This window comes from Perna viridis, chromosome 2 (genome assembly GCF_037379345.1).
Source record: "Perna viridis isolate PV_CMFRI_1.1 ecotype Kerala chromosome 2, ASM3737934v1, whole genome shotgun sequence".
NCBI lineage: Eukaryota > Metazoa > Mollusca > Bivalvia > Mytilida > Mytilidae > Perna > Perna viridis.
The window spans coordinates 33846225-33871466 of record NC_142446.1 but is presented as its reverse complement, the minus strand read 5'-3'; the positions used below and the strand labels follow the sequence as shown (position 1 = coordinate 33871466).

The window sequence follows — 25242 nt, the reverse complement described above, 5'->3', positions numbered from 1 at the left end:
AGTTATAACCTAAAAACCTTGGGAAACAGACAGACAGATACCTTTAAAGAGGGTATCACATTATACTGGACCACTTTGTATGGCTGGGTATAAAACAGGCACTTCCTCCAATAAAAATGTACAACGTAAAACATTTAATACAATCCCATAAAATGTTTTTGAGTTATTCTACAAGACAAGGACAGATGGGTAGCGGTGTACAATAATTGCAATCTTAAAGAGATGGAAGTATAATAATAGTACTGATTATTAAAATTGCATATCGGTATAAAAAAAAACAATTAAACATCTTGTGAATAAAATAATTTATTATTAAATAATCACAGATAGAAAATGACACAAATGATGAATGATTTACAATATCGTTCTATTTCAATTTTGAATATTCGGGAAGTGTGAAATTTGACTCATATTTCCATTAATTAAAAAAAATAAATAACTTCCAGTACAATATTTGTGTAAAGGTCAGTACTAAGCCACTACTATTGCATCTACCAAAACAAATTATGTGAAGTTCATTTTTTCTTCAAACTGGTAACACTGAATTTACACCACTAAATTTTTTCTTAAAAAAACAAGCAAAAATTGTACAACCAAATGAAGATGAATTATGATCTTCCAAGGTTGATGTATTGGACACATAATAATTAATGAGGCAAATGATTGATGGAAAATGTAATACATTAAAAAGTTTCTATGTACCAATTTGACTATCCCCCCTGCAATATAATGTTAAGTTGAATAACACTGTGTTACTCGTTAAATTCTCAAAAATATGGTTTACAGGTATATTTTCTCATAATGTATAAAAGTCATATCAAATATAGTATTCAGGGTCATATGAATGAACCTGAATATTTATTACATTAGGGCATTATCAATATTAGTTCTGACGTATATTTGTACATACTTTTAAATAAACTGTTTTCCCCCATTAGTTGTAAATTTCGAAATTCACATTGTGACACCATTAATACACTTAAATATTTGCAAAACTGGCAGCAAGCACAGAATACTTTGTATCTAAGCAATGATGCATGTACATAAATGATAAATGTATGTCAAAATCCTGTCAATGGAGATCAATTGCCATAGGTATAATGAAATGTATTTATAATAAGGTCTTGAAAAGTGGAAGATTTGAGGCTACATCCAGAAAATAGTGACTGGACTGGTTTTCCATAGATCTACATCAATAACTTGTACACATTCCAAAATAATCACATTTTATTCATTTTCAATATTCACTAGTTATATATATCTTAAATAAAACTGATTTAAAAATTCAAGAAATAATAAAAAAGAAACAACAAAAATATGCACCATTTTTTTCACTTCTTAGATTTTTTTCTTTACATCAGAATTTTATTTAGAAAGTGAGATAACACTAAATGGGATTAAAAAATGTTATATGCTTGACAACCATACCAAATATGCCATACTTATTGGGTTCTTCATTGCCTAATCCCTTAAAAACATGTAATTCACACTTAATTCTTCCCCTTCCTATCAGGATATTCTGGCTACAAAACTGCAATGAATTACACATTCTAGATTGGAGACTATCGGTACTGTGAAGTTCAAGTTATCTTTGAAATAAACAAATTTAAAAATCCTAAATTTCAACTATAATCATTTCTTTTTCTTTTTAGCTTGATCTTGATTTAAACTGTCTTGATAATTTTGTATAAGATCTGCTTGCGTTGTTGCCGTTGCTGGGCAATATTTACTGAATTCCATCACAAACTCGCCTTTGCCCTGTGTCTGAGCTCTTAAGTCACTCATATAACCAAACATTTGATTCAGTGGCACCTGAAATATACAAAGAAATAACAATTGATGAGTTTTATTCGTATGTATAATTCATTGACACATGACCTCTATTTTTTATGATAAAGGCATCTTTTTTATTTATTTGACTGATGTATTCTTACAGTAAATTTTATAAATAGAACAATCAACATTGTAAATTAGGCAAATCATAATTTGGTCATTGGTTTTAAGACCAATGATGCATGTACATAAATGAAACTAATAAGGATGGAAGACTTGTTGCCACCACCAAGTAGAATTAAGAGAGAAGTGGTATTTTGTTAGAATTTTTTTTATTGATATGGCAATAATGTGATAGGGATGAGCCGATTCAATAGGTCACATTTCCATGCTTCAAATCATATAATATGGATAGAAAAATTAGAAAGAGAAATAGGAAAATTAGACTATTAATATATGATAAGGCTGAAGTATTAAGATGGGAAATTTATATGATTAAGCATCACCGAGTTTGTATGGGTATATATCAGTCTTTTTTTTTGTATAACAATATTTGTGATCAGGTACACATTTTGATGATCCTCAATATATGATCAGGGTTAGCTCCTAGATTTGGTAGCTGCTCACCCCTACCTAAAACTAGATAAGTGATCTCCAGAGTTGGGCCTATAAATAATGTAAAATGTTATTGCTCATGATGTATCAATTAGATTTGCAAAACCACAAAATTTGAATTGCCAATACATGTGGAAGATAGAGTTGACAAAGTCACATATTCAAGAAACATTTTTCCATAAATCAAGAAATTGGTAACCAAGAATATAAGAACTTTCACATTATGGGAGGTTATAAAAGTCTCATAATATTGGAATGACCGACAGACCGATATACGGAAGATGATATGTTATGCTGAACAATTTAATTTGACATACAATATTTTCTGTGGGTGTTTTAAATATTGTGTTCATTTAAAATAACTTGTTTATATATATTTTTCTTTCATTTACAATGTTGAATTCATGCGAAATAAAAATGGCTGGGGTATCCTGCTCATCGACATCTTTATTGTCATCGTCATGAGAGTCCTTGTTCGATACAATAACACAGACAGTTTTATGTTTAACTGGTAAATTCCATAATGATGTAAAATAATCTGCAATTTGAGGTGGTGTGCTTTTAAAGTGTTTAGCTGCTTAGTCTACAATTTCTCTTTTTCAAATAAAATCTAAAATATTTTGCTTCCTTTTAGGCGTGAACATGTTGATCAAATAAATCTTATCAATTTCATTTTTCAACTTGATTCAAAATGAAAAATAAGTCTAGGGTTGTAAAATTTTATGGTAAAGAAAACAAAAATGTATTTTCATGACAATATCTTAATTACTATTAATCCTCTTGACAGGAAATTTTAGTATACCCAATTACACTAAGTATAACATTACCTCACAATATATTGTAAAATATCCTTCTTGTGCATCTGTCCCAACAATAACAGCATCTCGTTTTGTCATTGATGACATTACAGTTCCCTGGAATTCTGTTGGAGCATTAACCTCCACTAACATAACAGGTTCTAAGACCTGCCATTCTCCATCAGCAAAACCTGTGTAGGAAGAAAAATGTCTTGCTTAAAGTGGCAGTTTTGTTATCCATAAGGTCAAATTGATCATAGGTTTCATGATTTGTTTAAAAGAGAAATTTCGTTCAGTAAGAAGATATTCTAGTATCAGGGGATTAAAAGATAAGTTTAGAATCGTATGAAAACAGGGCATACTTAAAAAACTGAGCTTTGCTCACTCAGTGATACATGTATCCCTTGCTTCCCACCATAGAAAATATACATAAAAATATCTTTTTTTCTTGCAGGAGGTATTCAACAACTAAGTGAATAAACAGCGGTGATAACACATATGATATACCTACTCCCTTTATCTGAGTTCTAAGTCCCATAATTAAGATATATTCATGTATCTGTACCAAGTATTTACAAATATGTGACACAATCCTTGAAGAGAAAAAGTTTTAATGATTATTAACAATAAAATGTGACATGGAAATGAATCATGGAACATATTTGTGATCTTTTAGACACTGTTTTTCAAGTTTTATGATGATACAGGTGTTCTGAAGTAATGAAGTTGTACAGATTACTATAATGTAAGTCTCATGTCTACTCAGAGAGCTACTTCACTCAATAAAATTTATAGATTTGTGCAGAAATTAAGGAGCGCTGCTGCAGGTCCGGGTGTGAAAAGAATAGGCCTGCAGCAGCGCTAAGCTTGTCGTAAAAGGCGACTAAATAGTGCTCAGAACCCTAGCTGGGGGCTAGGGCGCTCTGCACACAGAGCAACTGGGATGTGTGCCCCAGGTGGTGGAATGGGGTACCCCTTAGGTCTACGTCTTTAAACTGGTATAAGTGGAAGCATGGATATAAATGAACATATTTACTTACATTCTTCTGTAGCATAGTATCCTGCCTGTTCAAAAGACCAATCACTGGAATCAACAGAATGGTGAGCACCTGTTAAAAATAAGAACAAAAAAAAATTCATGAGACAAAAAAACCAAATAAACAATAAATAATAAGTTTGTTCTATGAGAAACCTTTTAGTAACCCTGAATATACTGTTACCCTGCCAAAACCTATCATTCTCTAAACTTTTTGCATCCCAATCTATGAGGTATTTATACTGCATTTGAATTTAAATACATCACTACATTTTAACTCTTTTTCTTTGTTTCAAAGAGCAGTAGGAAATTGTTGTAACAAACTTATTTTTAATTTTACATACTTTACTTACCATCTATGAGAACAAATCGTACACCTGCTACCTTGTTTCCAGATAACCAACCTTTTTCACAAGCCCTCAGGAAACCCTACAATAGATAGAAATGTTACCAAGGTAAGTTGCATTGGTATAGGCCGCTAGAATTTTTTTTACCCATGAAAAGTTTACAAATTTATACTAGGATCTGATAAGCAAAAATAGTTGATGTGGTTGTGGAAAATTTCATGCTGAGCTTTTTAATGGAAACCAATAATATACCACCATTCTAGAACACTAGACACCTACAGTAAACCAGAACAATTCCAAAGGTTTTGTGACAGATGAATAATTCCTCGTATACATATTCACCAGCATAGTAACTAATATAGAAGGGAGGTATAATTTGATCAAATGATTGGGCTTTTTTATGCATTTTAGGATGAGAACATATTGCACAGAACCTGCCATGTAGTAGTCCCACAGGCTGAGCCATTTTTTGGGGGGCGTTTTTTTTTCAGCAGTCTATGTAGCAGTCCACAGGAAGGTATATCAGTCCACTCAGACACATTATTCAACCCCATTCCAACCAGTCATAACTCTATCTTCTACATGTGGTATGCTTGAGGGAGAAGCTAAAGCTACCAATTTTAATTTCTTCTGTGTGACTTGAGTGGGGTATGAACCCATGACTTCCCACACCCTAGGCAAAGTAACTACCATGAGACCACCTAGGCAGTCAAGAAGAGAATATCATTTTTTGTATTCTTGAAATATTTTTAATGTATTACCTTTTTAAAAAAAAATTTCTCATTTCTTTTCTTTTTTTTCTTTTTTTTTTTAAATCTGAAAAATTTTACTTATTTTTGGCTTGTAACAAAACACTGACATTTGTGAATTTGTACAATGTAATATGTAGGACTGAAAAAAAAAGAGAAAATAAAAATTAAGTATACCTTCTTAATTGCAGGAACAAAGTTCTTCGGGATATTTGTTCCAACAGTTTTATCCAAGAATTCTAATTTTGTATTTGCTTCTGGAGGCAAAGGCTACAATAAGATAAATTCCTCTCATTTACAAACAGTAGCTAATATCAGTTCTTTATTTTCTTATTCATTATTTTAACATTATCACTGCATGTATTACTAGATGAAGTTAATTTTTATTCTACATTGAAATTTTGTTTGTTACAAAGTAATACTAGTAATGAATTTTTCCTCAATGGAGTACACACTTCTAGAAGTCAGGAATTGGAAGTAGAGGCTCAGAGAGAAGGAACACTTAAATAAAGACAATGTAAGATATCCATAAGAAATTTCTTAACTGAAATGTCATTAAACAATAAAAGATTCACTAGTCATCAAAATACACATTTTGGAAGATTTGTTATAGACGGACAACAAAAGGGGTTATATATACCTAGTCCCTCATCCTTATAGTCATAGTAGGATAATCATTTGATACATACCTCCAAATGACCAATAACATGGCCAAACTCCCCTCTTCCACCAGACTGTTTTTTGTGCTTATGATCAAACCTATAAAATAAATAAATCTGTGAGTCGATGTCCAATAGTAATACCCTAGCATCCCAACTTTAGTGTACTGTCAAAATATGAACCAAGTCCACAAACAGGAAGCTGCTGTTGCACACATCAGGATATGGTAGGTTTACACAAAACTTGTATCATAATACCATGTAATTGTGACAAAAATCTGAGAAAACTATTAAAAGTGCAAAAGACTAGATAATGGAGAGACAGACTGAAATACGGACAGTATGTTGCTTTAGAACAGATCTAAATCAAATGTTTAATACTTGACCTTTTCTAGTTGTGTTAATTTTTCTAACTATATTTTACCTTCAGTACTGGTTTACTTAAGTGTCATGCAGAAGATGATAAACATGAAGTTGCACCTATTGCAGTGCTGTGTATACTCCCATTTGTTTAGGAGTTGATTTTATACAGTAACTAAAATTGCTTAAAATGTATGTCCCATCTATATAAAGCCACATATCACGTTTGAAAATAAATCTGTTCAGTGGCTGCAGATTCATATGTAAGTTCATTTCTTCTTACAACAATTCAAGACCGTGCATATTAAATCGATACAAGAAAATTTACTTGAATATGAATCGCCTTTCATAAGTTTATGACATAACTTACTTTACAGGTCCTACAAGACTTTCTCTGAAAGCAACTTTTGGTTTTCCTAATATAACTTTACAGTTGTATTCTCTCTCTAGTCGCTTAAATAAAAAATAATGTTCTTTACAAACCATCTTACCAAAGAGTGAGGAAAGCATCATTATTTACCTTTTTCTATACCCATAAAAAGTTATGTGAATGTTTTATACACTGATCATTGCCTCCCCCAAAAAATACCATTAAGATGACATTTTCTATGGTGATAAAAACTGGTACCCTCTAAGACAGGGAAGACCTCAGAACTAAGAAATTATTTTGCTTCCATCTACAATATGGTAAAAAGAGATTTTATACAGTGAAATCCCAATGGGAATACTCAGAATTCTGAAATATCCAAATCTATAAATAGACAGGTTCAACTGTAAAACCTCATTAAATGTGTCAAGAATTTCCTAATACCTGAGCATAAATATCCAGATGGAGTTCTCCCATACCAGAGCATATCGTCTCTTTACTCTCGTCATCCCAGTAGGTGTGATATGTAGGGTCCTCACGGGTAAACCGACTAATACCTTTAGAAAAACTTTCTATTTGAGTGTTCTTAGCTGGTTTTATAGACATGGATATCACTGGGTCTGGCACAAACATTGATTCCTGAAAGAAAATTGAAGGGAATTCAAAAATGAGAAATATAATTTTATACTTTGAATATTCTGCCTTGAAGATGTAGTCAATATCAAGAACAAGCAAAATAATACGATAAATGTTTTTGTTATACAGTGGATTCCGCTTAATTGCATAGCCTTTTTGCCTGTAAAAATTATGCAAATAACCGGGCAATTCTTATAACCGAAATTACGATTTTACCGGAAGTGTGAGTTCAGGTAAGATGACGATACTGTGGATCAACCAGGGATATCACTGTTCAACATTTCTGATCTGGTATTTAATTGTTATAGACCTTCTCATTGTATTGTTCTTTTATCAATAAATAATAATATATATTGTGATTGTCTTGTTTATTGACCTTCTTTACGTTGTGTGTATCTATAAGTAAAACCACGTGTTTCTCATCTATAAATAGTCAAGTAATTTCCTGACCTTTCTACGAAAGCAAATCCCATATTTCATATTTAACCAAGGATTCAGTGTAATATTCATCAATGTTTGCAGTTTGTGGGCTTTTGAAATGGTCTGTGTGTTTTTATTCCTCTGTTCATTGTACACTGATAGTTGTGTATTATACGCGTCATTGACCTCAATATATTCCTATGAAGTGTGGATAGTATGGAGCACCTTAGGGTAGTTGAATTTCATTAGACATTGTACTGAATGAACGACTTTTAATTTTCGTATAATATTTATGCCTAGTAACCCAAGCTCACTCAAAACTGTTCAGCTCATTAAAGAAAATTAAATTTACATTGATAATCATTTGTAGTTGGAAGAATTTAAATAGGGACAAAAAATACCCCAAGCCGAACCTCAAGCCGCATCATAAGGTGATGTTCGGCATGTCGTCAGAAGTCATTGTTCACCTAGGTGCTTGTTTATTTTAATGTAATTAGAAATCATTTATATTGTCTTTTATGTCCATGATTTTTTTAATCCATTACTAACACCTCCTGATTGATGATAATCTAGTTTTTACAACAATAAATATGACTGACATATTTATGACCCGAAGGCTAAAATAGAATTTGGGAAAACCTGTCTTTACCTGGACGAGGCAAAATTTCCTATGCAATAAACCGAAATGCACCTCCAAGGCCTATGCAAATAAGCGATTTTTTCCCTAATAGAATAATAGGAAATGGTTTTGTGCAGGAAAAAATTATGCTAATAACCGAAATATGCAATAAAGCGATATGCGATTAAGTGGAGTCGACTGTATTCATTATTTGATAAAAATTAACATGGTTTTGAGAGCAAAGAAGAATGGAAAAATAACCATATTTCTAAGATTTTGACATAGTAAAGATTAAGTTTATGAATATAATACCAATGATATATCTGAGAGTCCTTTGTTGACAAATGTATCACCCCCAGAACAGTCCACACCAAATAAAGCTACAATATCTCCTGCATAAGCCTCTGGTATATCCTGAAATAAACATACCATTCATTCAGTTGTGAAGGTGTAAAATTCTAGGTTAAATAATACATGGCCTTGAAAATTTTGATGTTTCTACGGAATCTGTATGTTATAAATTTGGTAAAACTCTCATAATTGGTAAATAGTGTTGACAAGAGTGTTAAAAATAGTAGCATCATACATCTTTGATGGAACATAATTCCTGCACTTGTAATACATTCATAACTCATTGTAGGACAAATCAAAATGATTTTCAAAAGATTAATATTTATCTGCTGATTATTTGCAGAATTACCATAATATTGAAAGAAACCAGTCAAATTTTCACATTCAAATTACAAGCTAATTGCTTTTATAAACTTACCTCCATTTCATCTGCATTCATTCTTACAAGCCTAGATACTCTGGTCTTTTTATTTGTTCTAGAGTTGACAAGAGTATCTCCTTTCTTCATACCACCTTGGTAACATCTCATATAGGTCAACTGACCAAATCTTCCTGCCTACAAAAAATAATTGAACTTTTCAAATACGCTACTAGGTTCTTAGGCCAATTTACAGAAATCAGTATGGAAGGTAAACCTGATAAGGATTCTTTTCACATAATTTGTAGTCAGAAATCGTGATAAAGAAAGTACTTCACTGTTCTTTTAATTATATGGCAATAAAAAGGTGTAAGGAAGCACATCAAAATGTGAAGAGGAAAGACTTGACTGCTTAAGAATTATTTTTAGTCAAACCAAGTGACATAGACTTAAAGCTTAGTAATGTCATCATGTAATGTCTACGACTTATTTTATGCATTGTTCAAAACAAATAGAAAAACATGAGTAAGATTACACTGAAAAATTAAGAAATAATGGTATATAAGCACATCTTTTATCAATGTTAAATTTTCAATAAAATTATTATGCAAATCAAGTTTTATACCAAGGATGTAAATGATTGCTGTATTCTTGACTTTTCTTAAGCTCCATTCAGCAGCAGATATTTGTTTTCTTACTAATATTAATCCCTACAGACAAAGCTTTTAAAATTCTGCAACATGATTCAAATCAAACATTGTTTGACCATTGAATAGTGTCACATAAAATCTTTCACCTTTTCCTGACTTTGCAAGATTTTGCATTTGCTGGAATGGCTTTCTGCAGTATCTCTAGTTAAGTTAAGAATATCAAATGCTGTTCAGAGCTTGGACTTTTCTATCAAATTTATGAATCTTGTCGGTCATTTCTTGACATCAGGATTCATATCATACTCTTTAGATTTAGGGTTGTCAGACTTGTGTGGGAGGTCCAAAAAAAGTTGGTTAACTAAAGAAAAGCATACTTACCTCAAGTTTAAATGCCAAGCCAATGTATGGATTACTTGTATTTCTCTCAGGGTTCATCAATATTTTCTCTGGATTTTCAACCCTGTTAAAATAGTTCACCTATGTTATGTGCATACTTTCACACAATTAACACTTGTAAAAAGCTTCTTAGCATGATAGTTATCTAAGTCCATTAATTTCATTGATTTCACACCATTTTTCATGAAAACTAATGAAGAAGAGAGTCATTTCATTTTATTCCCCTAAACAGTGATTAGGTAGTATTTTTACATGTACACTTTTCACAATGAAAATATTGAAGGGAAGTGTTTTTTTTTTTTTTTTTGGTTATGAGAATAACAAGCATCTCATAGCCATATGTCAACTGCTGCAAAAAACGTTGAAGTGCAAAAGTCCCATAACTCTTGAAGAATTTGTCAAATCAAAATTGTGGCGCAATATGGTCAACCACAAAAGGTGACTTACAATCCTACAAAATTTGAACAAAATCAATCAAGCAGTTTGCAAGGCGTTGCGTCCACGAGTGTGACTTAATGGATGGACTGACACCAGTATTTATATGTCCCCTTCTGCATAGCGACTGGGCACAAAAATGGAAAATGAGGCAGCATTACAACGGAGGGTTGGAGAGCCATAAAATAAACTTTCAATGGTCTAATATAATCATATTAGTTACAAAATGCTTCTATGAAAGAACAACTAATATAAACAAACTTACAAAAACTTGTAAAGACCAACATTTTATACTTAAGCTGCATCCAACATTACTTGCCTAGTTTTTGATTCTAGGAAGTCTTGATAAGTTGCTGACTTATTTTTATTTTACAATTTTAACAATAATGAAAGTTATCTCCCTAAACTATCAACCAGTAATATTTACAAAGTAAAAAAAAGTTAATTAAATATGTTTACCTAACTATTGTTATTTTTTGTTCCCCCTGTAAGTTAAGACTAAATTGTAATTTAAACAATAAACTCATTCCAGACATATTTTAGAGTGAAAAAATGATTGCTTGGCATCGTCTTACCCTTTCGAGTTATCTAAACAATAGTTAGGAACTTCAGCAGGATTGGGTAGATAGCTGACAACAGCATCCAGAATGGGTTGTACCCCTTTGTTTTTCAAGGCTGTCCCAACAAGTACTGGAGTGAACTGCCGCTTTATGCATGTTCTTCTTATGGCAGCCTACAAAATAAGTATGTCAAATCAAGGCCTGAAAAGTTCTAGTTACTGAAAAAAATTACAGGAAAAGGCTTCCATTTCTTTTGTCCCTCTTATTCAAACAAAAGAAAAGAAGTGTCATATAAATCCACCAATAAATAAAATAAAATATATCTAAACAGCCAAAGTATGACATTCTCAGTATATACAGCAATAACTGATGACATCAATATAAACAATACATGTATAAAATCAGAAGTATTTATTCTAATCAATATTACATGTATCTCATCTTCAGTTGGTTGTCTCTCTTCTAAGAATATTTCTGCCAAAGGTTCGTCAACATTCACAATATGCTCTGGAAATAAAAGAAATATACATGTCTACCTTAAATTATACATATTTACCAGAGAAGTATTGATAACATCTGTTTCTAAGTTATCTAAACTTTAATGTCAAATAACCAACTGATTTATTGGCAAATTAAAGCATAGAGTAAGAGCAAATTTTCTAAATTCTTGTAGTTTGGCCCAAGGCTTGCTAGCTCAGTCATAAAATCATAAATAAAGTAAATTGGACTATTCCGAATAACTTTTAATTAATAATTTTTTAAAACATTGTTTACATTTTATATTTTGACAATTTTGTTTGTTTATACAATTCTTTATACTGTATGAATTAATATCAAAAAGTGACCCCTTCACCCTACTGGCCAAAAACCAATAAATTAACTTTGAATGGCTATAGTATTACATAGTTGTCTGATTATCTCCCTTTCCCATGGTGCTGCAATCTTTTGTTCTTAGAACAGTGCACCATTACCAACATACCAATGAGTTCCTGTCTTCTATCTTCGACCTCAGTTCTGTAATCTGATGGTACTTCTTCCTTTCTTAATTTCAAACTGAAATTGACATGTCAAATAAGTAATGAAATCCCTTTTAAATTCTGTCATCTAAAAATTGAAATGTGGTTGTTAAGATTTTACAACCAAAGTTAGACTTGCATAGCCAATTTTGGAATAATATAGGCTTATTCATAAACCCCTTCCCTTTTCATGAAATTTTAACTGCCTAAGAGTTGGTAAAAATTGAATTACTTTGTCAAAAGTTGAAAACAACCCCATGTGCAAGTCTTCAATAACAGAACGATAATAATTCTTCAAAATCAAACTATAAAGTATCATCATGACACAAAAACACATTAACCATCATCTCCTGACTGTGGATGGGCGCATGAAAGCAGACAAAAAACATTTAGTCATAATTGCCTTAATTATCTAAAAACTTCTGTCTTTTGTTGAACTTATATTAATTTGCTTACTACAACACAAAAATCAAATTGTAACCAAAATGTAGAAGTGTAGTTTAACATGTTGAAGTGCCCCCCTTTTCAATAGCACCTCTCTATTATAATTTTCTGGCTTGATTACTGACTTTGAATAATCGTTCTTCAAATAATTACCTCCCCTTATAATCACTACCAAGATCGAAATGTTTACATAGTTACTGGAAGATTTTTTTTTTTAAAAAGCATTTCATTATATTTACAGAAGAAAACAGACTTACTGACATGAAATGCATCTACTACTCTTCAAATATATTTTTTAATTGATATAACAGAGTAATTTACCCTTACTCACCCATTTGGTTCATCAAAATATAAAGCTTGTCTATGAATGAGATCAATTATGCCTTCACAGTTAGACTCTACACCCATTGGGATCTGTGTCAATGCTGCATTATGGTTCAGTTTTGATCTGAAAGTAATAACATATTGTCATTTAAAAGGTTTGAGGAACAGTTACACTGTAATGGTCCTGGTTCTGTATGGTGCAAGTATTGTCTGAAAATTTATGATCACTAAATAGAAGTCTATTAACATGTATACCGTACAAAAAAGTGCTGAAATCTACTTGTAGCTGTTTCTGTAATTATCCCCATACCAGACTTTCAAATACAAATACAAGCAGAAATTTTTTGCTGTGATCTGATTTTTGGTGAAATAAGTGATTACCAAGAGACCTGTTAAATAATTTCAATTAATCTTTACCTAAAGAAGCTCAAGATTAAAAACAAGATTCCTCAGTTCTGAAAAAAATAAATTACACATTTTTGTCACCACAGCACAAAATGTTAGTTCCACAAATATTGCCAGTTTTGGTATCTGCACATTTTGATGACTGAACTAAAAAAATCAACTCCGTTTTTACTCCAAGTCAGTTCATGCCCATAATTGATTTATCAATCTGTCTGCTCTCAAAGCAGAGTTGTCTTTCTTTTTAATTGTTATGTGTTTCTCATCTCATTCTTATATTCTTTGCCCCATAGGCTTCTATAGTATATCTTAAATTTTCGTAATTTAAAAAAAAAAATAGACAAGGAGTTTCTAACTAACTTTTGGCCATGTTTTCCATTAAGGGAATGTCAAAAATAATTTTTAGGTCCATTTTAGAAAAAAAGGGAAGAACTTTGGTACATCAGAACAGGTCAAACTAAAAATAGACTTCTATTTTCACTTTTATTTTGAGTGTATAAAATGGACCCCTTTTCTGATGCATTATTTTTTTATGAAAATACTGTTTTTCCTCATAAACAAGTTTTCTGTATCATAGCTTGACATTTACGCTGTACTTCTGATGAAAAATGAAAATCATTTGCAAAGAAACAAAAACAGGAAAAGGCAAAAAGAAAGTGCACTATATTTTCTAGCCTCTATGTTTTGACGTACACCCCCTAAGGAATATGTAATACAAGACTGATACCTTCTCTGTATACAAAAACTTTGCATCAGTACTTACAGTTTGTATGTTTAATTAAAAAGAATTTTTGAAATCCTAATGAAAATTATAATTTCACCATTTTGTTGTTAAGTGCTGGTTTGACAAATACTGATCATATCATTTTTCAAGTTCTATGTTGAAAAAAAATATACTGTGTCACAAAGTTGAAAATAAACAAACATTAAGTAGGAAGGAAAACCCTCAAAAGAATTTTAGACACAAAATCAAGTGGTAAATTATGTTTTGGGTCATACTACCAACAACCGAAAATCGTCCTGGTTACAGAATCATGGCCAGTTTGACAATGTATACATTGTGAAGCTGGATTTAAATGTGATCCGATTTGAACAATACAAAATTTATTGTACAATTGAGCCTGTTATTCCAAAATAATCTAAACATTTGTAGATGGCAAAAAAATTTTCACTATTTCCTTCTGCTGCATGCTAAACTTCTTACAATTAGGCTTCTGGAACAGAGTTTTGTTGATACAAGATTGAAGACATCACTACAGAAGTTTTATGGTCGTCATCATGAACTTGTGGATCATTATGGTGTATCCATCTGCACATTGAAAACTGATTTGTTCAACATGTCATAGTTTTCCTTTCCTCTTTCGTCTACCTAGGACTTGACTTTTTATGGGCAACTTGGCAAGTGTTTCTAGAAAAGCAGAGGACGCTCACGCTACTGGTGCACCTGGTCCATGCTTCCAGTTTTTAATAGAGTCCAATTTGCACATTTACTTATGTTACTTTGTATGTATTATTTTAGTTACTTTTTGTTCTTTTTTTGTGTTTGTCTGTTTTCTATGTCTGGTCTTTATCCTTTTTTTGCTAAAATCTTGGTTCCCTTGATAAGTCTTTGAGGAGCAGTTAAACATGAACTGATATGTTTTTTTTTTTTTTAATCCACTTCTGCTACACAATTGGTGATAATGGTATCAAAAGATTGAGGTGTTTCATAAAAATAAAAAGTGTAAAGTTTGATAACCATTAATTAAGTGAAGTCTCTAATTTATGACAGTAAAAAATTATCCTACATGTAGAAGCATACCTAATTTGTGACAGGACTCTATAAGGATTAGCTCCCAATCTGTCAAGTTTGTTGACAAATGCAACACACGGTACATTGTATCGTTTCATTTGCCTATTCACAGTCATTGTTTGTGTTTGAACTCCACCAACAGCACATAAAACAAGAATAGCACCATCTAAAACATGGAGGGCACGTTCAACTTCTATTGTGAAATCTACATGACCAGGTGTGTCTATAATATTAATGGTTGTTCCTTTCCAGTTGACGTAGGTGGCAGCTGATTGGATGGTAATACCACGCTGACGCTCTAGCTCCATGAAATCCATCTTGGCCCCAACTTTGTCTTTTCCTCTGACCTTTCATTCAGAAAAACAACAAAACATTCATATATCAAGAACATGTCCACTCTTTTTATCTTTCTCTTTATCAAAATATCCAATGTGTATAGATCAAAGACTGGCAATGTAAAATACTGCTTATTTCTACCTAGAAATACTACAATAGTCTTAGCAAATTTATCTGATTTATCACATTTAGTCATATCAGGAGGTATTCTATATGCACTATTAAAGAACAGAAGAAGATTGTTCTAGTTAAAATCAAAAGCAATGCAATACTTATTATGTTGAATAAATTGCCCTTCTCATGTTGGCAAACCAGAGAACTAACAGCTAGAGGTACAACTCCAACAGTGGATAATAAATTAACACAGCTACACGTCCTAACTACTTATAAAGTTTCATGAAATTTGGTGCAGTATTTTCAACGGAGTAGCATTTATGGATATAGACAGACAAACAAGGCAAAAACAATATGTCTCCAAACCAAAAAAAGGGGGAGAGTGCAACATAAATAGTTCCAATACCTCATGCATTTCTGCAAGCTTTCCTGTGTAAAAAAGTAATCTTTCTGTAAGAGTTGTCTTTCCTGAGTCAATGTGTGCTGAGATTCCAATATTTCTGATCTTTGAGACATCTTGTTCCACTTCCTGTCAATAGAACAAAGACCAATCAGAGACACATGACAATCAGCCTTATATGCCATCAGACACAAAGATCACAGGTAGGTTAGTACATGTACATTTGTTTTTTTTTTTTTCAAAACTATAACAGATAATTTGTCATATCTAAAACTGTTTCATGGTGGAAAAAAAGTTACCTTGATGTACTTAAAGATCAGAATTAAAAATTAAAAGTCTGAACTTTAATGTGACAAGTAATGGAAAGAAATACTGATAAATTGTTGTGGTAATTAAAATATAAGCAAGGAATTCAACCAAAAAATATATAATAGTACAAGTAGAAGTGTACATGAACCAAATGAATATACACGTACAGTACTTTTATATAAAGTTACATTCTTAATCTGGGTCTTAAAATTGTTCATAAATTAAGCCTTTAAATATAGTTCATAGTTTAGACACACCATAAATGAAGGTTTAGCATACATGTCAATAAAAAGTTGACAAATGTATCAATAATATCCAAATGTATTATCTACCTGGTACATGTATATTATGTTAAGTTTGGGGCATGCTCATAGAAGACAAATTCAACACACTAATACATGTATGTCTTTTCTTTAGCATAAACAAGATTTGTCAAGCAGTTAGGACTGTGACTTTCAAGTTAAAATTCTTAAAACTTACCCCGATTTTCCGTACAGTTGCATAGGAGGCACAGTTTGTAGGCTTGAACTGAAATGTATTTTAACATATTATTAAAATTTCTTTACAAACCAAAACAATTCTTTCTGTTCATGCAACATTCTTGACAGTCAAACAATGACAACCAATCACATTTTGATAGTATTCTCTGTCTTTGATCAATATAAAATGCAATAATCAAAGCAAGAAATCTACTAGTACATGTACCTTATCTTGGGAAGATCTATATTAAGGAAAGGAAAAACAAGTTGACAGTGTCCTATCAAATCATTGAATACACTAATTATTGTGATCTTGTCATTTCATATCAAAATGCATTGTTAACATTTAAAACCTAATATGATTTTAGGCTATGCCTATGATGGATGGAGTTCATTCTTTGTTTACAGTGCAATGCCATGTTGCTATGGTGGGTAAAAAAAAAGACATTAAAACATACATTTTCCCCTATGAAAGCATCAAAGAAAGTCAGATGAAAACAGATTATTGACCAAGGAACTTGAACTCTGGACGTTTTTAAAAGCAAACAGTATTTTTAGTGTCCAAAAGTCAACATAAGATTTGTGGGAGTTCTTTTGTTAGATTATAATACAAATGTATTTTTGCTGAAAAATACTTAATAACTGCATTTTTACATAAAAAATTGCCTTAACCTAAAATCTCCCACATGAAACAGAGTCAATAGGGGAGAATCTCCCAAAGATTGCAAATGTTAATAGGTATGTTATGGGGATAATTAAACAACCTTGTTGCAGTTCTAAGGTACGACAAAAATTACAATAACTGAATGAATGCATGGATCTTTTCCTTTGATTTCATATTTTATTTGGGAAGTCAGCCCATGAAAGAACAGGTTTAAGGAAGATAAGTCTAGCCTTGTGATTTTTTCCAGCAGGATTTGCACTGCTCTTCAATCTTCCAATCACATGTATTTCTCTACACAAAAACCTGTGATTTTATGGTTCGACCATGACATATTGCATATCAAATCACTCATAGGGACTGTGTGATAGTGATGTCCTATATAGATGCTCTGAAATATAAATTGCTCGATATCACTCTGTCCTATTCCAGAAATGATGTATGCAGTTTAACTTAAGGGAGTGATCAACTGAACTTTTAACACAGACACGAGGTGTGTGTTACAGGAACTCTACTCATATTGGATAGTAACCCACCATTGATAGGAACATTTGCAAGGCCACCTGAGTCAGAAATATCTTCAATAAATTCTTTACATGCATGGCCCTAATTCTTTAACAAGAGTCCTAAAGAAGCTGGAAGCTGCGCGCCTATACTACTCAGTTTTGGCTTTTGCAATGTCTTTGTATTATTACCTTTCGGTATAAAACAGTTCTTTTAAGCTGTGACCTGAAAATGTTATTTGAAATCTTCAGCAGCGTCATTTTGATTTCTTTTTCTTAAACTTTCATTATGCAAGTTTTCAATGTCAACAGCTACATGTGGCGGAAATAGCAACAGACGCATGCGTTGAAAAGTGAAAGTGAAAGTACGGGTTGACTTGTGACTTGTGTAGGTGGCAGAATATTGACATGCATCCTTAACAAGGATGTGACGTTTTTAAGAAAAGGCAAGTTTTGGTAAGTTTGTATCAAGTAAAGAACTAATTTTCTTCTTTGGTGAAACCCACGTGTAAAACTAAATTTTAAATGTCAAGAAACTCAGAAACTGTAGTAGATAATTTTAGAGACAGCTCAAAATTTTGAATATTCCGTTCCTCACTTCAAACCTTGTTAGACTAACTTTATCAACAATAACATGGAGTAGGTCTTACTTTATCAACAAAATATGGAGTATGCATTGCCTAAATCAGCGAGCACCGAGAGCTTTACCATATGTGTACTGTCTGTGCGAGATTCGTCAAATTAATTAAAACATTGCATAAAGGGTGATGGTCGGATGACAATTTTTGTGTCGCAATTGCAATATTTCTGTTTAAATTTGAACAACAAGCGAAATCAATGTTTTTATTTGAAAATCTTCGTAGTTAAATAATTGGGAAATTTTTTTTTTAATGAATGAGCAAGGAGCAGCTGGGAAGCCAGTGACACAGGAGAGTTCTTTCTAAGTCCAAAGTATCGTGGAGTTAAATATTTTTAACTGCTTGGAACGATTGACTTTGAATATTTTTTCCAAAAATTCCAACCCCATCCCCCTTTTCCCTTCACTTTTTAAATGGTTGATAACTATGCCGCACTTCGCCATACAATTTTATTAAAGGCATCTCTAGTAACACCCTTCTCAGTTTTAGCTGGTCAGGTCAATTTGTACAGATACCAGAAATATTAAAGCTCTCCACAGATGGTGGGGATATTTTACACATTTTATGTGACGTCAACAAAATTCAGACGCAACTGACAGCTGCAAACAAGTAAATTATTGCCTTTCCTATCTTAGAAAAGCTATGCTTCAATTTGGATAATACAATCAGAGTTATATTCTTTCCAAGACGGGTTAGGTTCTTGACAATAGCAACAGTGGAACAGTGGAAATACACATACATACATCCACATGTTTCCCGAAATTTTTAAAAACATCACATTCACTTCTTTAAATAAGTGAAGAAAAAGAAAAAGACTTGAAAACTATTGTGATAGTGTGTAAATATTCAGAATTTGTGTTAAAATTTATATTTGAATACTTATTTGTAATTTTAATTAATTTTATTATATTGACTTTAGTTTGAAATAAAATCATTAATATATTCATATGAAACTTTTGTCTTTATTTAACATAGATTAATTACGGATTGTAATTGATTATGAATGTGTATTTTACGTAGACGGATTTTGACAGTTGACAGTTCACAGTTTTCGTCTTGATTATTGTTCACTCTTACTATTTCTATATGGTCAGTTTTTACGCTTGATTTAGCTGCACACTCTTTACTATTTCATTGGTCATATCTCTTTTGGCGGTTTATTCCTTTTGGAGTCCAGGTAGTTGCGGATTTATGTTCAAGCCGAACACACGGATCTGATTTCTTCTGTTGCTTTAATTTGCAGTTTGATATTTTATTATTCATGTTGGAGGAATTCTACAGTTAATTCAGGTATTATGACAGATTTGGTAATCTACCTTATGATGTAATGAGGCATAACCTTTGTACCTCATATAAGGATTTATTTCTAAATGCTTCATAATAAACTATCCAGAACCTTACAACATTGTGTCGACTATTTAATGCCTAACATAGTGCAATTACACTATCAGAAAAGATTAATTTATTTTTACTGAAATGTATGTTTTGTTTGTTGGGGTTTAACGTCCGAGCAGCAATATTTCAGCTATATTCAGACGATGAACATGAAATTGATGATAAAATGAACATGAAACGATGATGAAATGAAAAAGGGATGGGTCACAAGGACAATAGGGGCGACAAATTTTGATTGCCACTGGAAATGGGGAGAGGTGGGTAGGGTTGGGCAATTTAGCCTCCTCTGGCGGAGCCTTATGGTTCCTACTCTGGGAGAATACCATAGTAGGGTTCTTTAACGTGCGAGGAACGTGGCATTTTTCCCAACACGGTGCACCACTATGGTTGGCGGTCAGGTTTTCCGTATTATAGCCTGACAACCCCAGCATGTAACATGCCAGGGGTACCCCATTCCACCACCTGGGGCACACATCCCAGTTGCTCTGTGGGCAGAGCGCCCTAGCCCCCAGCTAGGGTTTTGAGCACTATTTAGTCGCCTTTTACGACAAGCTTAGCGCTGCTGCAGGCCTATTCTTTTAACACCTGAACCTGCACGGGGCTACTGAAATGTAATCTTGACCTGTATTTTTTAATTTATTTGATTGAATGAAATGATGAATTTTCTCCGTAAGGACAGTCACTTTTCTTTACTTCTGGGACATGACTTTTTTTTTCGTTAGTACATTGGGAAACCTTAATGGAAATTTAGAAAGTACACATAATAACTATAGAGCTCACACCGGTTTGTGGTGTTTTTAACAACTTGACTTTAAATTATCAGAACTAAAAAAGTATTGCTGATATTGAAATAAAACCTTCAGTTTCCAATTCTACCATATCTTAGCTTCATGTTCATACCATATTCTGAAAAAGAAGTATTGAAAACAAGTTCTTTACAAAAATGGAAAGGATATTCAAAATTAAATTAAAAATTATCACTTTAACCTATCACTTATTTGTTTCACTAGATAATTAAATAAAAATTGTCAGTTTCCCATTCTTACGTCTTCTGGGTGTCTGGGACAATAATTTCAAATCATTTCATCAAAAAGGGACTTAAATAAATAAATTGAAAGGTTGGGGATGTCATTCTTTGCTGCGTGATAATTTTATCGATAAACTGGCAAATTAACAAATTTCTTATCTCTGTGTATTATATGTCTCTGGTGGACATTCATTGGACTATAGGAGTTATGTTTATGATTTTTTTAATCATTCTACATGTATGTACCAATACATGTAAGTTAAATGGTGCATACTGTTATATCAGGTATTCACCATCCAATGGATAAAACAAAATTGCTATTTTCTTTTGGTTGAATCAACCATAAAACTATGTGGCTGCTGTATATATTTTTATTTTTGTTAAATGTTTTAGTTTGACTATGGGCTCGACACCTTCAAAAAAGGTACCAAGAGAAGATGTTCAAAAAGAAGTAATTAGAGCAATAAAGCAGGGGGATCTTGATTCTCAAGTGATGTTGGGACATAATGACCTCCTTAGTGCATGTAATGACATTTTCCCTCCTAATGCACTCCATGTAGCAGCACATTGTGGACAGACAGAATGGTTGAAATATTTTATAAAGAAGAAACTTGATGTGGACAGCATAGGAGAAGGAGATGAGACACCACTTCATAAATGTGTTAGAACAAAAACAAATGGGATAGATTGTGCAAAAATAATGCTGAAGGCGAAGGCAAACATAAATGCAAGAAATATTTGGGGTAGGTCACCTATAATGGAGGCAGTAGTTCAGTTCAAATTTCAAATGATGGATTTCTTGATGTCAGAAGGTGCTGATGTCAATATTCCTGATAACCATAAAACTACTCCACTGCATGTGTGTGGTAGTTATGGAAAGTTGGATATTTTAAAGAAAATGTTAGCAAAAGGAGCACACATAAATGCACAAGATGAGAGAGGAAGAACATGTCTATACTTTGCAGTTCTTGGAAGCCATGACAAAGTTATTGAATTTTTGCTAGAAAATGGTGCTGATGTAAACCTTTTTGATCCAAACTTTGGATCTCCTTTACTGAAAGCGGTGACAATGTCTGATGTTAAACTAGTATGTACTTTACTCAAAGTTGGTGCAAGCACATCAACTTGCAGTTGCTCAAAATTATCAAACATACACTTATCTCTGTCTGAAATAGCACTCCATACAATGCAAGTTTGCATTGAACTAGTTCTAGAATGTGTGAATAATGAAAATGATGAGGATGCTGAACTCATGGGACCAGTTGCAAAAGCTTCACGCCACATTCAGTGTTTCAAATGGATATTAATAGCACATGGATATCCAATGAGGAGGAAAGTACGGGACAGAATTAGACACCTTGCTATCAAATGTAAAATTCCAAGTTTAAAATCGGAGCTTGTGGTTCTACAAAGGTTAGCAGACAGAATGGTCTTGCCACCTACTGTTAATTGTGCAATAGAATCTCTACAAAACTTGGCCAGATTACAAACCAGGAAATACTTGATGAACTCAAGTCAGAACATTTTGTGGGCCTGTGACAACTTAGATGTTCCTGATGTGTTGAAAGATATTTTGGTTTTCAAGCTATGATTTTCATTGACATCAAGATTTTCTTGTTCATCTTTTTTGCAAGTGTATTTTTTCAGGTGTTCTAATAGCTCAGCTGGATCAGCTTTTTCCAGGATGTGGCATGTCCATTAAAATTAAACTATGTCCAGGCCTCCAGGGTTGATTAGTTTTTAGTCTCTAATCTGTCTTTAATACTAAAACTCTGTCATGAATTACAAAATACAAATCATGCTTTGTGTACTGTAGAAGTAGTAATTTTCATGTATGCAGCTTATTTTCAGAGGTTCTTTCAAATCATATACCAGTGTATTCATACTGGTATTAATTTTTGTGGTTTTGAAAAATAATAAATGTTTTATAATGAAAAAATTAATTTCACATCTGCTATTTTCTCAATTATTTGTCAATAATGAAAATAGTGAAAAGTTAGTTCCCAGTGAAATAATATGTTTACAGTAACCATGGTAACTGCCTTCTTTTTGTTTACTGAATAATCAAAACCCAGACAAGGCCAGGTCTACCCTTTTTTGATTGATTGTTCCAAGACTGGTGTACCAGTTGCTGCTCACACCCACCTGGTCAGATCAGTTTCTTTCAGTTGGGAGTGATAGCTGTAATACATCAGTTTACAGATTTTAAAACCATGTGATTCAGCTCTGAATACATAAATGTACTTAATTTCTACTGTTGATTGTGGAGTGATACAGTGTATTTTATTTATTATCATTATTATTACATTGTTGTGTTCATTAGTTATCAGGATATTGTGGTTTTGTCAGTTAAAATACTTAAATTTAGTCATAAAGGCAATTTAAATTTTGTAGTTTTGTAGTTCCACATTAGTTACATTGAACATGTATGTTAAAAAATTCAATATTGCAAGTTTAAATCATTTCATTTTCAGACATTTCCTGCGATAATTAAAACAATACATTTCTGAATTTTCAGTTGTTAGAGACACTGAATATTTAAACATACCACATGCATGGTGAGTTGGTGGCATTTAAAAAACTGTATTGAAAATTGAAATTTGTGGCACGTGTTATTTTCTTGAATGAAATGTAGAAACTTATAAGTAAAAAGAACTTTTACTGCGTCGGCTATGTTTTTTAATGATAGTAAGTAGCAAAAACACATACTTCTTTTCCTATCATGCAAACACATATAAGATGTTTATTTTATGTTTGCTTTTACCAATCTCAAAAAAGTATTAATTTATAAAAAAAAGTCTATGGAACATGTATCCTAGAAACTAGTCTTTTCCTCCTAAGTCGAGTAAAAATTTTTAGCACAAAAAGAAACATATTTTAATTAAGAAATTGAAGGCAGAATTTAACTATTTAGATTTATTCCTAGGCCAGACTTAAGATTATTATGTATGTCTATTTTCCATGTCTGGTCTTTGTCCCTGGATTACATTCTTTTAATTACTGCTATATCCTTGGTTCCCTTGATTACTCTTTCTTTTTGCCATACACATAGCTCTGAGTTCTAAAAAATATTTGGTTGGTAGATTGGTAAAGATTTTTTTCTGAAAAATCTGTTCTTTAATTCTAATATATAGATGTGTATAGTAAGTGCTACTGCCATTGCTAATATGTTTTGTTGTTTATAGTGTTACCCTTGTCAATTAATGAAATGACAACAAATTACTACTGAAGAACAGTGTAGAAAAAAAGATAACAATATCACAAGTTAACAGTTTTTAGTCAGGGCAAATAAATTACTTAATTTTGGCCTAGATAAAACAGATTTCTTGAGAAATCGTAAATTGTGCCATTAAATACACTTGTTTGTACTTTTTATGTACTAGCAAGAAAAAGCAATTGTTGGAAAACAAGATGGATATGGCTTGGATATTCTTAGTTCTTAGTCCATTAAATTCAACCAAATTTTATATCCAGTGGAATGAATAGAAATGTATGGAGAAAATAATGTAATCCTTTGACAACTTGAAAAGCAATTTAATTGCTAGTTTAATGCACAAAACTTCAGGATTTATTTTGAAAAGGGGACATAGCCCTTACTTTTTCATATGGCCTTTGCATTTATTAAAATGGAACCGGGACCAAAAGGATTTTTAAACTTGCCATTCAAATTACATTGAAATGAAATGACAGCCCATAGAATTTGCTGAACTGTTGTTCTTTATTTTGGTCCAAAGCCCTGCCTATTTCCATTGATGGAAATCTGGGACTCACAGAATGTTTCAGTTACATGTTAAGGAGAGTTAAAATAAAATTACTGAAGAAGCAACAAATCTCTTCCCTATATTTTGGTTTTTATTTTTTTAATTGTTGATGATCTTTTATCTGTTGTATCTTGTTATTTTGTTAGTGTACAATAAAGCTGCTGAATAATTTGCATGTGTTCTAATGTAACAATTCAAGAAAGTGGAAACGCAGTAACTACCACTCCATGCATTGCCCTTCAATGAACGGCAAAAAATTACCTACACCAACCTGGATGATTCTTTTGGAATATTTGACTGCTTAATTGACATTCTGAATCTGCTATTGTGGAAATTCTAGCAATTATCCGTGTATGATGCCATCAGTTGTTATAGGAGAACAATATAGTGGCTTCCCGACCAATCAGATTTAATAAACAATGTGTCTCAATCACAAGTTTTGCAAAAATAAACCATGAATTGCCCAATGAAATCTGTTCATATTACAAATTTAATTGTCTCCTTTTGAACAGA

At 32.3% G+C, this 25242-nt stretch overlaps 2 protein-coding genes across 3 annotated transcripts; one reads left to right on the top strand and one right to left on the bottom strand.

Moving 5' to 3' along the window:
• Positions 1–288: 288 nt before the first annotated feature.
• Positions 289–18275, bottom strand: LOC148624742 (elongation factor G, mitochondrial-like). The gene is made up of 19 exons (XM_088567602.1): positions 18101–18275; positions 16746–16793; positions 15963–16085; positions 15116–15453; positions 12920–13036; positions 12108–12181; positions 11559–11635; positions 11144–11301; positions 10116–10197; positions 9148–9285; positions 8691–8792; positions 7148–7342; positions 6707–6789; positions 6007–6076; positions 5495–5587; positions 4575–4650; positions 4226–4294; positions 3216–3376; positions 289–1812 (listed from the first exon to the last, which is right to left on the bottom strand). The coding sequence occupies exons 1-19, from the start codon at positions 18167–18169 to the stop codon at positions 1633–1635; spliced, it is 2253 nt and encodes a 750-aa protein (XP_088423728.1). The 5' UTR covers positions 18170–18275; the 3' UTR covers positions 289–1632.
• Positions 18251–24900, top strand: LOC148624741 (uncharacterized). Of its 2 annotated transcripts, none has more exons than XM_088567603.1 (2): positions 18251–18364; positions 21362–24900. In XM_088567603.1, exon 2 carries the CDS (start codon positions 21369–21371, stop codon positions 22557–22559), a length of 1191 nt encoding a protein of 396 aa, XP_088423729.1. In that variant the 5' UTR covers positions 18251–18364; positions 21362–21368; the 3' UTR covers positions 22560–24900. The 2 variants fall into 2 exon arrangements, with proteins under 2 accessions (XP_088423729.1, XP_088423730.1); XM_088567604.1 differs by having other exon boundaries at positions 18262–18354; positions 21362–22707.
• The last annotated feature ends 342 nt before the right edge of the window (positions 24901–25242 follow it).